The sequence below is a fragment of the Nannobrachium achirus genome (assembly GCF_963921795.1).
Source record: "Nannobrachium achirus genome assembly, chromosome: 4".
Taxonomy (NCBI): Eukaryota; Metazoa; Chordata; class Actinopteri; order Myctophiformes; family Myctophidae; genus Nannobrachium; species Nannobrachium achirus.
Window position 1 is genome coordinate 14,738,284 of NC_137813.1, and position 18,182 is coordinate 14,756,465.

Consider the following 18,182-nt stretch of genomic DNA (forward strand, 5'->3'; position numbering starts at 1 on the left):
TTTGGTACTTTAAGTACATTTTGATGCCAACACTTTCCTACTTTTACTCAAGTACATTTTAAATTCCGGACTATAAATTTGAGTACTTTTTCCACCCCTGTCTTTCAGGATTCAAATTCAAATGTAGCAGATCTACAGGCTAGATAGTTTCAAGCTTGTATACATCTGCTATTTTGTTGCTTTTGTGTGTCGTTTAGTATCAACTAGGGCAGGGGTCTTCAACGTTTTCAGGCCAAGGACCCCTTAGTTGAGAGAGAGAGATGAAGCAGGGACCCCCTATATGATTCCATATAGTTTCATTGTTTGACAGCACAATCATCATTGTATTTTGGATTCATGTCAATTTGTGTTTTCAGATACTTTACTTTGGCATTTCACTCTGTACTTAGTCTGCTCTTTTTCTCCTCTAGGCCAAACGTCTTTGCAGAAAATAGCCGATCTACAAGCTCACAACACTGCGAGGCGTTGTGAGCTTGTAGATCTGCTATTTTTGGCTAAAGTTCTCTGGATATGGATGCTAGGATTCAAGTGGTTAATATAAAAAAGGAGGAAAAAGGTTTCTATCACACAAAGAGTTGGAGGACCCCCTGTAGTAACTCTGAGGACCCCCTAGGGGTCCCGGACAACCCTGTTGAAGACCCCTGCCTTAAAGCAGGGGGGTCCTCATTTGAGTGATAGAAGTTTTTTTTCTCCTTTTTTTATATTAACCACTTGAACCCTAGTGTCCATATTCTGAGAACTTAAGCCAAAATAGCAGATTTATTAAGTAGTGACGGTTCAAATATCTGAAAACAAATTGACATGAATTCAAAATACACTGATGATCGATCATGCTGTCAAACAATGAAACTATATGGAATCTATGAAAAGGCTGAGGGGGGTCCCTGTTTCATCGCTCTCTCAGCTAAGGGGTCCTTGGCCTGAAAACGTTAAAAGACCCCTGCTTTAAGGAATACAGAGGTGCCATTTGAGAACTTTGCACGCCATGCCATCGGCAAGACGGTGGATTATTAATTTGTCGGTAAATTGTCAGAACATTGACAGTGAGAAAAGAGGGCATTTGCAAAGGTGTTGTTATGTAAATGCTGCTCAGATTATTTTTTCCCCCCAATGAAAAGAAGTGTCGAAAAATGACACTTGTTTTCAGTGACAAAAGAGAAAAATTAGCAAGGCTAAAAAGTGAAAAGAACCATGGGGAAAGAAGTATTTCCAGGAAAAACTTCGGACAAAGTACAGGAAAGCCTGTACTTTTCCTATAATATTGTCGCCGTCGGGTGTAAACCAAACTGTTACTTTTCAGGAAATGGTTAAAATGGATCCAATTAAGCTCTGTTCAATAGTTTTCATCGGTTTAATATTCATAAAAACCCACAGACACCCAGCAAAACAACATACATGAACCACATACATTCACACATTGCCGTACCACATTCACCCATGCTCCAGCCTGCCATATAGAGCAATGGATACTACTACTATTACTACTATTATTATAAAATTAGTTACATTGACAATCATGCATTGCATGGCTTATGACTGTGTCTACTGTACCTACCCATTTTGGGTGTGAGGGCGGTGAGGTCCATGTGACTACGCTGGTAGTCCTGTTGGGGGTTACCTGTTGTGAGAACAACACATTGTGTTATGTCAACAAATAATAATAATTACAATAATAACACAAAGCCTGCCAAAAAGGTATTACAAGCAAAAAAGTTATGATTGTGAAATAATCAATATACATTTTGGCCGGTCAAAAACATTTGTTTTGTTTAAACATTACACCTCTAAGCTGGCGCCTGTCATTTTCCATGTTGCTTGTGTTTTTGTTGCTTGAGACAGGCGCTGGTGGTGTAGTCTCGCGAGGCCAGACTGTTGCCTCCGCGATTTGGGCAAATACTCCCGGCATACAATCTGGCAAACGGAAATAGAAACGATGAGTGCGAGATAAAGCGGATGTGACGCAACCGCTCCCTTGGTGCAGTAACAATAACATGTCCTACTGGAAGCATTATGTCTCCTTTCAATATTTCTGGGGGCGTTATTTCATCTTTCTCTGGTGTTATTGGTGTTACTTCCATGATGTTTTCAAACGTTTTCTTAAACTATACACCCATAACAAGAATAGGCTACTCGAATGACTTTGTCTGAGCTATTGTGTTTCTGTTATGTTTGCAATGGGACTGCAGTTCAGTGCAGCAGTGGCTACCTCCGCTACTCGCCGTTCGGGAGCTGCCGTTCCAGACTCTATATAGCATTCGCATTCGGAGATTGTGGAATAGTTGTCTGGCTACGCGAGACTACTGGTGGTGCAAACTGCCTGAACGCTTTGATAAGTGACTCAGGGAAATAAGGAGCCTCGTGCCACCCAGAAATGTTGATGTGGAGTGGAATGCGATATCCACACCACATCTGTTCGCGGGCACTGCAGTTTCCATACCGGACTCTGTCACTGCCTGGTATGGACACTGCACCACCCTAAGAAGGGAAGAACCTATATAGTGAGTGGTGAGCGCAACGGTGGGCAAGGAGGGTTGCCTACACTAGCCTACTAGAAAACTAGTGGAACCGTGATCTTGCCACACATGAATAATTGTGGTTGTAAACAATAACATAGACAAAATACATTTCTAGTAGTGGGAAGAAGAGGTTATCATCATGGCCCCAAATAACCTTTACATATCTTGCAATTGGCGACGAGTCTCTTCCGGAATCGGCAAGAATGCCTCTCAATACATAGGCCTAAAGCTATATACCCTCTCCATCATCGGCAATAGTCAGTGAGTGTGTTCCCCACACTCCCACGCTCCCACCGTTGCGCTCAGGTTCACCAGGATAACTGTGGTCGCGGTGCGGCCAGCCTAGCACATAATGGGGGAGGGGAGCTTCCCTCCCTCCCAGGAGCTGTACAAGAAGACGCCACCCCAGCAACAACAACAACAACAACAGTCACACCCCTATACTAAGACCGCGGCCAGGCACCTCCAGATTTCTGAACAACTGTTGCAGCTACCATTAAAACTGTTGAACAAGGCCTGACCACCAACTATCATCACCAGGCTGACCCGTCAACAGGAAAGTGTTCCGGAATCTTGCTTCTCTATGCAGACTTTACTTTCCCTGTGGACCTGACATGTGGATCTTGACCTGTGACATTTCTGCCCTATGTGGTACACATTCTACAGTATGTGGACCTGCCCAATGCATTCATATTTGTATTTTTTTATTCTTGTGCAGGACTACATACAGGTATATACCGGTACCTGCTGTTATGTGGATCTACCGATGTGTTGCACCTTATGTTTAACCTAATATACATAAGGTATCTGCTGGTCTTATGCTGCAGTAACGTACAGTATTTAGATATCTTTGACTCGTTTTGTTCTCTTTGACGTGTTTCTGCACTGTTCAATTTTCTCCCTGTCCTCCCTCTCCTGGCACCCCCTTCCTTTCTGAAAACAACGAAATGATGAAGCTGCCGCAAGAAAACTAATTTCACCCACTTCTTCACACCAGTAAACCTGTGATGTTACAATTAAGTTGAAGGAATGATAGCACAGCTTCTCGTGGTGAGGATTGGGAGACCACCAGGGGCCCAAATGGACACTTACAGGTCTGTAACTCTCAGGGATTAATAAGCACAGAGTATTTTATAGCAGATTGAGGGTCCAAGAGATTTAAAAAATCACACCCAGTGTGAAGTGAGCGGTGTTATTTATGAGTTATTTTCATTAAGCGACCCGTGAAGCTTGGTCCCGGCCTGGAAAGTTTGGGAATTTTTAACAACATAACAATTTCAAATCTTTGCCACAATTAAGTCACTTGTCGACACTTTGCCGCATCATCGACCTTGATTTTGAAGAGAGGATGCGTTATGAGTGCAGCAGCACATGGACATTTCCTGCAGTCTTGTGCAGTTGTGTGACAGATTGTGTCTTCCTGGTTGATGGGCGGGAGGCAGTATGGACCGGACCAGCTGCACTAGATCCACGGTGGATACAGTGGATTCTGGTTCTCTTCTCCACTATCCTTAGCCTTAGTTTTAGTCATCATCAGGGGCGTCACACCAAATTCTGGGCCCTGGGTACAAGGATTCACTGCGGGCCCCCCATGAATGTTAACTATTTAAAAATATCAGATATACAAGCTCACAGCGCGGCACCGAGTGCCGCGCTGCGAGCTTGTAGATCTGCTATGTTTGAACATTTTTGAAAATGTGTGCAAGAAACCCATGTTTCCATGTCAGTGATGCTCAAAATTTTTCATGTGAAGGACCCCCAAAATGATATGAATTTGGCCACGGACCCCCATCTCAAAATATTTTGTTCCAGGGACCCCCTCCCGGAAGCAAAATTTTAGTTACAAATGTTCACTTAAAAAATACATATTCAAAGATTTGCACACATTTTCACGACTTTTCAAAAATAGCTAAAGTTACTAGGGCCCCTCCAACTTGGGCCCTGGTAACTCAGTCCCACTTTCCTACCCCTTGTGACGCCCTGGTCATCATAGCTTAGCTCATATTTAGTTTTCGTAAAGTTAAAAAAGATAGTCTGCGAACATTTTCCGTCATATAGTTTCAGTCGACAAAATCAACACTACTACAGCAGAGACACTTTGATGCTTCAAAATGATCTTGACGCGAGGACCGTTGATGCTTTGTATCCGTCGGGGGCCTTAAACGGTTTCTGTTGCAAAGACTCAATTTCGAGGTAGTTGCGAATTGTTTCAAGGTTGCCTTTTATTTGGTTATAAATCTGTTTTCGCTACCCAAAGTTCACAGCGGGTTCACTCTGCGCTTCTTTCTGGAACCTCTGTAATCGATCCCTTGGATAAACGTGTATGACTGAAAAACCGTTTGAAATGTATCAGTTCTGTTAATCAGTATTACTAGAAACAGACCCTACTTTCCAAAGTGTCAATGAAATATTTATAACAGGATGGGGTCGATATTAAATATTGATTAGCAGTCCTAGGCCCAGATATGCAACGGAATAATAAAGTGAATTTCTTGAGCAGTTGAGCCAAACCAAAGTTAATCCCAAAAGTACTGTTTACAACCACCACCACCCCCCCTCCCTCCCCGAGATAAATATTAATAGCAAGTCATTTTCACGCTCGCAAGTGTGTTTTATGCAAAGTTTACAGAATTGATTAATAGTCAGGAATGAAATGTTGTCTAACTTCACCCACAGAGAATCTGTCACATCGCCACAAATCACATTTGACGATAGAAACTCGGACAAAAAAAAAACAACAACAGGCCCGTCACTCAAATGAGCATGTCTAAAGAACTTAGTCTTTCCCGACATGAATTAATGTCCTGTGTTGTTGTGTCTAAAACTCCAACGCGATGATAGATGAAGATATTTAAATGCAAATAGGAAGACGCTGCCAAATAAAGCTTTAATTTTGTCCCGTCGTTGAGGGAAATCTGTGCACTTTGTCGGAGAGATTGAGTCAGAGAATGTTTCAAGTGACTTGAAGTAACGTTGCTGTGATGGAGATCTCAATTTGTAAAGCTGTGTTGCAAATCCCTTTTTTTACAGCAAAATTAATAATGTCACCACGCAGAGAATAAGTGCCTTGCTCATTTCAGGTGATATATATGTAAATCTATGTTGAAAAGTTCATTATATACCTTACCACTTGCTGTTAATATAGTGGTTGCAAAGGTATTCATTGATTGTCAGAGTCCCGTGGTCAGAGTTCTGGTCAGTTTCTGATGAATATTTGTAGTTCCGGATGATTTGGAGGGGGCCACTCATTATTATTAGATTAATCCTCAAAACTAGCACCATTTGTATATTGCACGCACGCACGCACGCACGCACGCACGCACGCACGCACGCACCTGTATTTGAATTTGATTTACTTGAATCAAAGTACAAAGGCGGGCATCAAAATATACTTGCAGTACCAAAGTAAAAGTACTTATTAAAAAAGGACTTAAGTGGTTAATGTTGTAGTTGATCTGAATCTGCAAAGTAAGCTGTAACTAAAGTTATCAAAACATTTTAGTGGACTAAAAAGTACAATACTCTGAGATGTAGCGGAGTAGATGTATAATAAAGTAGGCCTACAGACAAAAATTAACATACTCAATTAAAGTAAAAGTAAGTCGAAATTGTACTTATCTCCACCACTGTCCACGACCCCCCCCCCCCCCCACCCCTAAGTGAAGGTGATGAATCGTGTCTGTATATGGGTTTTATGAAAATGTAATCAACAGAAAGTATATCAGCAAGAAGAGCTTGTGACTGAATTATAACTCCATCAAATCCATTTGGAAAGCAGGTTCTTTTTTTTTTCTTTCTCTTTTTACTCCGTTTCCAGAACAAGGTTTCCCCGCTGACCGACAGCGCCATCGATATCTCCCATTAACTGAAGAGCAGTCAAGTGATGTGGGCCGGCGTGTTGCCGCCGCGACGGCTCGTGACTGCGGGCCGCTTGACCCTCCAGATGATGATAAGGAGAGGGAGGAGGTGGCACGAGCGGAATGGCAAATGGGACTCGACGCCACTTGTGGCTGTCCACCCTCGCACGTGTCTACGCATACCATCTCAAGCTGCATGACTCGCCGACGTCTGAGCCAGAAGGAACAGGTACTGCGAAGCAGGCACGTGCACGCATAGACACCAAAGGGGGCTTGAGCCCCTTAGCCTGGCGTGTTCATACTAATTCCTCACTGCGTATCGGATAGTGCGTTCCTCATACTAATTCCTCACTGCGTATCGGATATTAGTCTGGACCTTTCAATTCCAATTTTCAATTCCAAGGGGTGGGTTAAAAAAAATTCTCTGGACACGATTGGTTAGACCAGACCATTGCTGGGCCCCGGCCCCCGACTGGTTCCCCCAAATTTTGGGGGAGAGGAAATGGATTCACAATTGAGCGGGGCCAGATCCATATTCACCAAGGGCATTTATTTTTGCCCAGTTGGATTGGTCTGGTTCCAGGCTATGAGCCCCTGCCCCTTTATCCGTCTGTAAAAAGTGCTCTCTCTCTCTCTCCAGACCATGAATGCAGTTTTCACTATGGTGAAAGAAATGCAAATGCCCTCTTTCCATGCCGCAAGGCAGCATTCAAGAGAATTGTCTTGTTCAAACTCTCCTGAACTTGAATGCAGCATCTTATGTTGAAAGAATCGTCCTCTCTGTGTAGAAATCCATGCCGTTACGCCACATCTTCAGTATTGACTTGATTATGCTTAGTTCAGTGTGATATCATGCACCGAAAATAGACGACCTTCATTTAGCATTTTTAAGAAGAAAAAAAATGAAAAGGAGGGGTTCAATTACTTTTCCTTTCCATATAGCTACACTGGTCTATTGATAAATGTGTGTAATCTCTGGGTTCATGTCAAGGTGCAGGTTTGTCAATACACAATGTCAATGTATTTGGCAGATAATCACTGTGTTTACTTATTTATATCTATAATAATACATGTTTCCCTTAAAAACCTGCACTATCCTCACCTTTCACACAGATTACATTTCTTCGCTAAATAGTTGCTATATCGATTTTAAATCATTGAACCGAATCGTATCGTATCGCCATGAATGAACCAATATCGCCCATGTATCGTATCGTCAACCATGTATCGTGATATGTATCGAATCGCTATTAACATGTATCGTTACACTCCTAGTACATGCACTGTGTTCAGTGGTGTAAAGTAACTAAGTACATTTACTTAAAGGTAGGGGTATAAGTGATTTCACTTACGTTTTTCAGTTTACATGTAGGTGACAGGCGGGGGCCTTTCTCCAATCATGATCACGTAGCCGGGGCAGCACAAGGCCCGCCCCCACTCAACCATGATTGGAGGAAGGCCCCACTCTCTATCCTGATTGGAGGAAAACTTGTCCCTCATCTTGTCAGCCATCAAACTGCTTATTTCTCCTCACAGGAAGATAAGGCTGAAGTCCAAATATGGACCAACCACTCTATAGTAAGTAAAACATGTAAGTGAGTACTTCTTTCCCACCACTGCGCTGTGCCACTTTCTGAGTGTGTCCGCGGGGCAGACGGAGGGGGGATCCCACTGTGACCCAGATCTGTTTTAAGCGGCTCGCGCTGGGGGGACCTGATGGACACCGCCAGAACGCCTTACAGTACCGAGCCCCAACGCTGGCACACTGTGATGCACTGTACCATGAGGGCCGGCTGGCACAATTCACCTCCGTTTGTCCTTTGTGTGTGTGTGTGTGTGTGTGTGTGTGTGTGTGTGTGTGTGTGTGTGTGTGTGTGTGTGTGTGTGTGTGTGTGCGTGTGCGTGCGTGTGCGTGTGTGTGTGCAGGATGGAATACTCACATGTTTTAATTAAGCAAAAGCATCAGTGCTGCAATGTAGATATACACTGTTACAAGTAAAAGTCTCTAACTCAAAATCGACTTGAGTAAAAGTGTAGCCTCGGCCGGGAGGCGAACTCGGGACCCGATATCCGATGGCATGTACGTTACAAGTCAGCCAAAGAATCAAGGCTCACAAGCAAGCAGCAACGCACACACCGTACAGTCGTGCCCTCTACCCAGAAGCGCGACCACGCGTGCCGGCCAGGGGCTAGGCTCGACTGAAACCGAGGGGTCCGAGCGCGACTCATGGGGGGACTGTCGTCGACTACCGGGCTTAAGGTCTACAACGACCGAGGAACTGACGGAGCACCCGACAGTACCTATTTGTACCGCTGCCACCGATGTAGCCTCGTCTGGGAGGCGAACCTGGGAACCCGATATCCGATGGCGTGTACGTTACCAGTCAGCCAAAGAGCCAGGCTCACTAGCTAGCAGCAACACACACACACACACCGTATAGCCTACAAAAGTACAAAAGTATTGGTATCAAAATGTACTTAAAGTAGTAAAAGTAAAAGCTACTCATTATGCTACTTGTATAGGAATGGGCCCTGGATGGGGAGTGTCTGATAAAATGAATAATATCAAATATCGAATCAAGCAAATCAAAAGTTGTTTTGAAAGTGGAACATCCCTTTAATAATCGAAATCTACAAAGTAACTAAGAACAAGCTGTCAAAAAGAATTGTAGTGGAGTAAAAGTACAATATTTGCTTCTGAGATGTAGTGGAGTAGAAGTAAAGGCGCGCACAAAGCTACACGTGATTAGAGTTCAGTTGATGCTCATCACTAGAGCGTGTGTGCGGAGAATAAGTAGGTATTTGATTTCTCCATTACATAGAATGTAGAAGATTGCAGAATGGAGAGGTCTGCAATTTTCCCTTTTCTGTTTGGACAATATAAGGGATTTGAGGATTGGTCAAGCTTCACGTGACATCACCCTATATAAGTAGGTTAGATGGAATTCTTCAGGAACAGTACATTTTCTAATGTGAAGTGAGAAACCTGCTGAGGTGGAGCACCACACCTACCATCAGCTCAATCCAGTACTTGCTGCACGACTTGCCTCGAAACCCTACATTAACCCTAAATTAAACCCTAATCCTTTTTCTGTTTAGACTGTTTAGACTAGAGTTTAGTAGTGCATTGATGGTTGACAACATAGGCCTACAGACATTTTCAAATAGAGTGAAAATAGCAGGTTCTACAATCTCACAGTGAGCTTGTAGATCATTGTGATTGTTCTCACTCTATTTGAAATATGGCTTAAGTGGTTCATTCAATGTTTTGGTCCCAAGAGTCCCTTCCTTCAATCTACTTCTCCAAAGCGAGTGACACCCACAGCCACAACAGAGGGGCACCCGTGCATGTCATGGCATCATCCATTCAAGGATGTGAATCACTTGTTTCTGTCAAAACTGTCCTGAAAAAGCATAAGAAAGCTACAATGGAGAGTTAAAATATGAATTCCAATGGAAATGAGGGTCATGCACTGCCGCTGCTTTTCCTTTGTTGATAACATGTATCAATGTGTTAATATTCTACATGCTGATGAATTGAATACAAAAAATTAAGATTGTGGAAAAGTTCATTCTTTTCCATAATTTAATCATAATTTTGAATTAAACTTTCATATATTCTAGATTCATTGCAGTGAAATATTTTAAACTTTTGTTCATCTCATAATATTACAATATTACAGCGAGAGTCTGCGAGACCACTCGAAACAAGATTTATAATACAGAAATGTCAACCTTCTGAAGTCAGAGTTGCAAACTCATTTAGTGCCCCTGAAATTAACGGATTATAAAGTCCACGATGCCACCTTCAGGCTGGCATCACTCCCGTTATCTTATTTTGAAGGCCAGAAGTCCACAGCATAAACACTTCCGGTCTGACGTCATCGCGTCCTGCGCCGGAACCGATCCTTGTCCACGTGGAGTTGTAATGGCGGACCGGAGCTTTTATACATGTGTAACATAAGCGAGCATCTGCCTCCATCTTCGCTTCTAAAGTGTAGTTTTGAGATAATGGACATTAAAGATGAGATCCCCCGTCCACCTCAATGTTATGGGATGACTATTTTGTGCTCGTGGAGCCGTGATGATGAGAAATCAGCGACGGATTTCGGCTCCGGACCTCCGGCCATTGTACTCGGTAATATATCCGCCGTTACAGTAATATATTACTTTTCACGAGTATACTCGGGATTGGCACTCCGGGTACTCTGAGTACTTTTCACGAGTCTTCTCGGGATTGGCACTATATGAGTTAAAATACCTCAGAGAGTTCAGCAATATTGCAAGGGACTCTGGAAACTGTCATATAACCAACTTTCACAAAACTTGTGAAGTTCATGAAGAAGAAAATGTGTGAAGCTCAAATATATGAAGATATAATCCACCCAGCGCTTGTGACAGTGTGCTGCCATTCCGACATCCCCCCCATTCCGACACTAACCCTAACCTCTATGGAAGTCCTGCCACTCCGACAATAAGAAGTCAATGTCGGAATGGCAGCATGTCGGAATGGAGAGCGGTCACCTTGACGGTTCTGCCAGATTTTGCGGGGGAAAAAGCAACCAGGTTTATTGAAAACAAGCCCAAAATAAGCGGCTATCAATGTTGTCAGAGAACTCAAACGTACCACTAAAAAAAGGCAGATCCTTTTATGTCCATACATGGAGATCTATAGATCTGTTTGTATGAGTAATTTTTACCTCCATATAAGGGGATCAGTACTGACATCAGATGCACGGTTCACACAGAGACAGCGTGCATTCTTCAGACATTGCCGCATGGTGGTTCTGGACAACCAAAAGGTCACACAGAATGCTCAATGAGATTTTGCACATTTCTAGATATTTCGCACGACAACATTTTTCAACACATCATGACTCCACCCATACAGCGATAGGTCTTCACACGTCTCTTTCTCCCTTACAAGTCTGGAGACAGATTCCCCAGAAAGGAAGTAAAGTAACAAACACACATAAAGTGGGATAATGATTCCACTGCCAGTGATTCTCAACCTAGCTTCTTTTTAGGATTTTTTTATGATGTCATTGGTAGGCAGGTTTCTGAAGTGTCCATAGCTCAACAATGTGACAGCGGGAGTTGACATACATGGTGCTGTCTTCTTATGATGAGCATTAGTGAGTGCCAAACATACAAAGTTAAGGTTGAAAATAGGTTCCTTTAACAATGGCTCTTGGCCGATACTGACAACAAGCCACACTGACCTACTTTCAAAAACATGTTCAACTTAAAGGTTCATTCCCAACGGACACAATAAAGATAACGATAACGATATGTCATCATTCACATCAATTATGACAGCTTAATCATTGTGGTGTGGACGCTGCCATCCATTTCAATTGAAAACAAACAATATTTTTTTTATCGTTATCACGCCCAGTGAGAAAGGGCCTTTAGAATGTCCAATGTCCATACAATACATTAATTGCACTGCTCTGATGCCTGCACAAATCAGCACTGTTTGGAATGCTTGGCAACAGTTTGTGTTGTGTGTGTGACATCGGACAAGACATCCGGTCAACAAATTCTATATAAGTAGTACATCCAAGAGAAAATGTGACTTCAAGCTGAATCTTTTGAGCCATTGTGTAGTGCAATTGATGTGTTATGTGTTCCTTCAGTCGTCCTGCAAAGCCCTTGTGAGTGAGCGAATTGAGCGAAGAAAAGATGTGGACAAACGTCCAAACCAAAAGAGAACCAATGATTCCATCCACATCGCAGTCCAACGATTGCAGCAGCTTTGATGAAGAACCAACAAAATTGCAAATTGCCAGCTCTATAACCAACCAGAGAAAAGGAGATGGAACTGATGAATCGAGATCTTACCAAGACGTTAACTCAGCCGGAAGAAGTAAAGTTAGATCTGATGACTTATGCAGGAAAGAAAACCATGAATGTAAACTGTGTAGTAGGACTTTCAGTATGTCAGGTCATCTGAACAGACACAAGCATGTCCACACTGGAGAAAAACCTTTCCTTTGCAAACAGTGTGGAAAGAGTTTCAGTAAGCCAGATAACCTGAAGACTCACCAGCGTGTCCACACTGGAGAAAAACCTTTCAGCTGTAAACAGTGTGACAAGAGTTTCAGTACGTTAGGTTGTCTAAAAACTCACCAGCGTATCCACAGTTCCACACTGGAGAAAAACCTTTCCAATGTAAACAGTGTGCCAAGAGTTTCATTCAGATAGATGACCTAAGGAAACACCAGCGTATTCACACTGGAGAAAAACCTTTCTTCTGTAAACAGTGCGAGAAGAGTTTCAGTATTTTAGTTAATCTGAGGACACACCTGCGTATCCACACTGGAGAAAAACCTTTCCACTGTAAACATTGTGGCAAGAGTTTCCGTCAGTCATGTACTCTGAAGAGACACCAGCATAGTTTTCACACTGGGGAGATGTCTCCACTGTAAACATCGCGGCAAGTGTTCCAGCCAGTTACATCACTTGAACAGCCATGAAGTGACTAAGCTACGGTATGAATACCTCTATGTTTCCCGCTCTGGTTACGGCTTTGTTTTGTGTCTCTCCTTCTGATTTATTCCCTTTTGAATTGATAGATAAAGGAAGTGATGCAATGAAACCCTGATTCTTCGAGTCCGGGGACCACCTGCCGTACAAATTGACTCTTAAAGGTCTTTGACTCAGAGGTAGATCATCACTGAAGATTTTATTATCTGGATTTGGGTTCCAGTATAATTTCAGTGATTATCAACCCCCTTTTTTTCCAAGGACCCCCAGTTGTATATGCATTAGGGAACTGCCCCCATTGTTTTCCTCTATTTTATTATAATTTGTTTTAGTCCAAAGTGCTTAAGGAAAACCAGAAATATTGCTCTTCTCAAGGCGGGTAAAGATCCGGCATAAAGCAAAGAGCTTCCAGACCATCTCTGGCATGCTATGCCACTGATAGACACTTTTTGAGTGCCTCATTCTCAACAGACTTACACTTGTTGCTGAACCAGCCCCCTCTATTGATGCACCTTCTCTTTATTGGTACTGTACTGATCTTTTTTTTCCCTCTTATCTATCTTTTTTCTTACTTCTCTGTAACTTTGTAAATACTGTATACTGCTATGCTACAACTGGACAACTGAATTTCCCCCTTGGGATAATAAAGGTATCTATCTATCTATCAGCCAAGCCACAACAAGCTAAACTGCATAATCTCACTCAGCACACTGAGGGAGCAGGTTTCAGAAAGGACCGGTAGCAGGAGCCATCTTTGATGATTTGCCTGCGTTGTATCATATCGTCACTGTCGGGCAGAAACCTTGTGTCTCCAAGTTTCAATTTGTACGTTCTATCGTAAAGCAAAGCCATGCTTCATCCTACAAGACTGTCGCATATGACTAGTGAAAATAGCAGATCTACAAGCACACAACGCCTCGCGGTGCCACCCCTAGTGTCACTAGGGGTAAGACGATTCACTTGGCTCCCGAATTTGATACGCTCACGATACCAGGGGGGGAGGTTCGATTTATAGGATATTCCCATTAAATATCACAAATCATTGCGATTTTTACCCCCCAAGTTGCTGAACATTTTACTAGAACATTTTGAAACAATTATAAACAATATAAACCATGAAAAGTTGAATAATACAATTCAATGCAGCCAAATAACAAAAATAAATAATATAATAAAATAGAAAGATGTGGTTGCTGTTCCCTGTGAAAAATTACCATACAATTATACATAGATGATTCACTATCGATAAACAAAAAATATAAAAATAAAAATAAAAACAGTTCGATTCACTTTTTGGCCTATAAACAGTATTCCCACTGGGCACGAAAACTATAAAGAAAACTATACCTATATTATTTAACATTGTATTTGTTTTATAGTCGGTGTGAATAGAACACTGCCATCCAAAAGACAACGAAACCATACTTTTATAGTTATAGTTATAGTTCTCAGTGATGGCTGTTAAAGGAGTAGTTCACCCTCAAAATGTATTTTTCTATTGATTACTCACGTCATGGAGACTTGAGTTCAATACTTATTTTATTTTTTTTCCTTTTTTGTATTTGTCGAATTCCTAAGACAAAAATGTAATTATAGTCAATTTACCCAGATTGATTACGGATGGGGATCTGAATGCATTTGGGTCCCCATCCGGAATCAATTGGGGTAAATTTATTGTAATCGAAATGTTGTCTTAGGAATGCGACAAAAAAACAACAAATATTATTGTACTCAAGTCTCCAAGGTATGAGTAATCAATAGAAAGAAATACATTTTGGGGGGTAAACTACTCCTTTAACTCTTGAACCGTATGTCTTCCCTGTGTATTTTTGGTTTTATCCTAAAAGCTGACAGCATCTGAGTCAAAAGGCCCAATTGAAATAAACCACTTACATTTGCTTCAGTACATGCCCTATTATGACCTGTGAGTATGTAAAACATTCCCAAAAAAACTCGACAAACAGAACATAAACAAAGGTACTTCAGTTGCTGTCCACCGACGATGCATGGCGTCTTGAAGAGAATGGGGTTGTCCACGGAGCACTGTGAGTGGCTAACAGGGATAAGCACAGATTTATCTGATGTCTTCATCAATTCACCAGAAGTAACATCATACAAAGCTGCCGTTATCCTTGCCGGGAGAGGAACGCAGACGGTCAGGGAGTGACGCCTCTTAGAACAGCCAGAGGGACAGAGACGATGGCAGACCGGAACAGTCGTGAAAGAAGTACTCTTTTTTTTTTTTTTTTGCTTGAGGAAAAAGTAATGATACCACATGTAGAAATGCACTAAAAAGTCTGGAACCGGACAATTTACTTGAGTAAAAGTACAAACTAATTGTGCATCAGAATATACTTGTAAGTGCCAAAAGTAAAGGTACTCAGTGTGCAGGATGTGCCATTTCAAAAGTTCAAATGCATTTTTTTTGTTGGAAATAGCAGATCTACAAGCTTAGCCATTGTCTATTTTCAAAGTGACAACATATAGGGCTGAAGTGGTTAATCTGTGGTGCGACGCGTTGTGAGCTTGACTTGTCGATTGGCTATTTTCAAATAGCCAAGGTATAGGCCTTAATTGGTTTATGCATGTTTTATAATATTATAACTTGTATCTGCAATTACTAGTAGTGAATTCATATATGCATTTGTGCAATATAAGGCTTCTATTCTATTCTATTCTATTCTATTCTATTCTATCACAGATAACACCGGTGAAGAAATAATACACAACAACTATTGTTATTATCATTATTACAGATTATCACAGATTATCATTAGTCAATATGGCTGCTGTAATTCCATCCAGAATTAACATGCAAAGGGCACAAATAACTTGAATTACGCTGAATACAAATACGACCACGCTTAACCACTTAAACCCCAGCATCCGTACTGTGGGGAAATAAGCTTTTGCTGAAAACAGCAGATTGACAAGCTCATAATGCAATGACATAATGAAGGTATTATCTTATCTTTAGCCTAATTACATTACTATTACACGAATAATCATCCAGGAAGGGAAGACTGTGTGCACTCATTCAGCAAAGATGAGCCTCAGAAAGTGTTGAAAAATGTATGCAGAGAAGCAGCACTTTAACCCAAAACTTCGCTTTCATTTTCAAAACCACTATTTTTTAATTTGCCAGGAAAGAGTGTCAGTTGTTACGATCAACAATATAAGGCACCAATGAAAGAAAGTTATCAAGTATCATTAATGTTCATCATTTTTATCAAATGAGGCGAAGCTTGCGTAGCTAGTTCATGCAGTCAACTCAGGGGGCGTGCTTCCATGATCAGGTCATCAGTCACATGATCTCTTCATCTGATCAGGGCGGGTATTTAAATCCCTCTGCCTCTTCATTCTGGCTTTTCTCCTGGCTGTGCAGCTGCCCTGCTCGCTCTCTGCTGCTGCTCTGCTTGCTCTTTACTGCTGCTGATGTTTTGTAATCCCACCACCTCCCCAGCATCCACCTGTAGGCTCTGTTTCTAGATTCCCTTTGGGGGTCTTAATTCATTCCCTGTAATTCTATTTGGTAAATAATTCTATTTGGTATATAATAACTTATCTAAAATGTTTATACTTACAGGGAATGAATAGAGACAGAGTCCTGACGCCAAACTATGCTTCATATCATGCTCATGCTATGCTTCATATAACATGCTCTGTAATTGCTCAGTGAATGCTCAATAACATATATTCTGAATGAATCCAAGAGTTGTCTGCCTGAACTGGCATTGTGATATATTCAAAGCCAAGGGTCTTCAACAGAGGGTCCTCAGAGTTACTACATGGGGTCCTCCAAATCTTTGTGTGATAAAAAACTATTTTTCTCCTTTTTTATATTAACCACTTGAACCCTAGTGTCCAAATTCGGAGAACTTTAGCCAAAAATAGCAGATCTAGAAGCTCACAACGCCTCGCGCTGCGAGGCCTTGTGAGCTTGTAGATCGGCTATTTTCAGCAAAGAGGTTTGGTGAAGAGCGGAAAAAGAGCAAAAGATTGACTGTTCAAGTGGTTTAATAACTGAAAACACAAATTGACATGAATCCAAAATACACTGATGATTGTGCTGTCAAACAGTGAAACTATATGGAATCAGGTTCCCTGTGGGGGTCCCTGCCTCATCTCTCTCTCAACTAAGGGGTCCTTGGCCTGAAAAGGTTGAAGATCCCTGTTCAAAGCTGTTTTGGTCTTCTTTTTCTTCCCAGCCACTCTCCATTAATATGACAAACAGAATTAAATCCATCCTTTCCCCTCTCCGTTATTAGTTTATCCAAGCTAGTAATTAGCACAAGGTTGTAAACATGCCAGAGTGGGTCGGTCAGTCGGCCAATTAAAACCAATGAGGTCAGGGGTCAACTAGCCTGAGGACCTGCATGTGTCCTTAGTTATTAAGACACGACCCCAGAATAATCCTGTGCACTGTAAACAACATGAATTAAAATAAATAGCCTACATGAATATAAAAAAAGGAAACAAACAAGCGCACCTACGTGTATAAGGCTATAAACCCAATGGAAACAAATACAACATAATGTCGTTGTCGCGTGGAAACCTTGTTGTTAATTTTGTATTTTAAAAATGATTTAAGACAGTAGTTTTTTGCAACAGTCTTGTATGACGAAGCAGACCTTTACTTTTAAGAAAATAAAAACATTCTAAACTGAAACTTGGAGATACGAGGTTTCTGCCCCACAGTGACGATAAAATACAATCAAATAACACAAATTAGACCTTTATTAATCCCACACATCATTCGCATCCACCGAGGACAATGCTTGCTGAGGAGAGTTTAGCGTTGGGATAACATTGATGAATCTGACCGCTAACATAGGAATTGACGAAAATGCCGGTACGAACAAAATATGGGCACAATTCATGGGTTGCATTTGTAGTCCTAAACCGGCCATATTGAGGACCAACACAGGTGTTCAATTTGTCTGATTGGCATAGAACCAATGTTCTACGTTAATCAAAACACCTGTGTTGGTCCTCAAAATGGCTGGTGTAGGACTACAAATGCAACCCATGAATATGGCCTTAAAGTGCTTGATGAATCGCGTCCATTGTGTTAGTTCAAGTTCAAAGACAAATTCACACTGCGATGAGGATCAAAATGACACACCGGCATCCTTATTAAGCTTTAGCAGAAAGTAGCAGATCGACAAGCTCACAGCGCATCACACTGCGACGCGCTGTCAGCTTGTCGATCTGCTATATTCTACTCTAGTGGTGTCAAAAATAATCGATTCTGCGATGCGTCGCGATTCGGCCAAGTACGATTCTGAGTGTGTGGTGTGTGTGTGTGTTTGAGTGGGGA

General features: G+C 41.8%; 1 protein-coding gene across 1 annotated transcript in view; it reads right to left on the reverse strand.

The window, feature by feature from the left end:
- Positions 1-18,182, reverse strand: part of LOC308282668 (shisa family member 6) — a gene marked incomplete at both ends in the record, with an annotated part of 142,659 nt that overhangs the window by 19,611 nt on the left and 104,866 nt on the right. Inside the window, one exon of the mRNA XM_080723057.1 lies at positions 1,556-1,618. Coding sequence (XP_080579183.1) covers positions 1,556-1,618 — 63 coding nt within the window. The remainder of the gene's footprint in view (positions 1-1,555; positions 1,619-18,182) is intronic.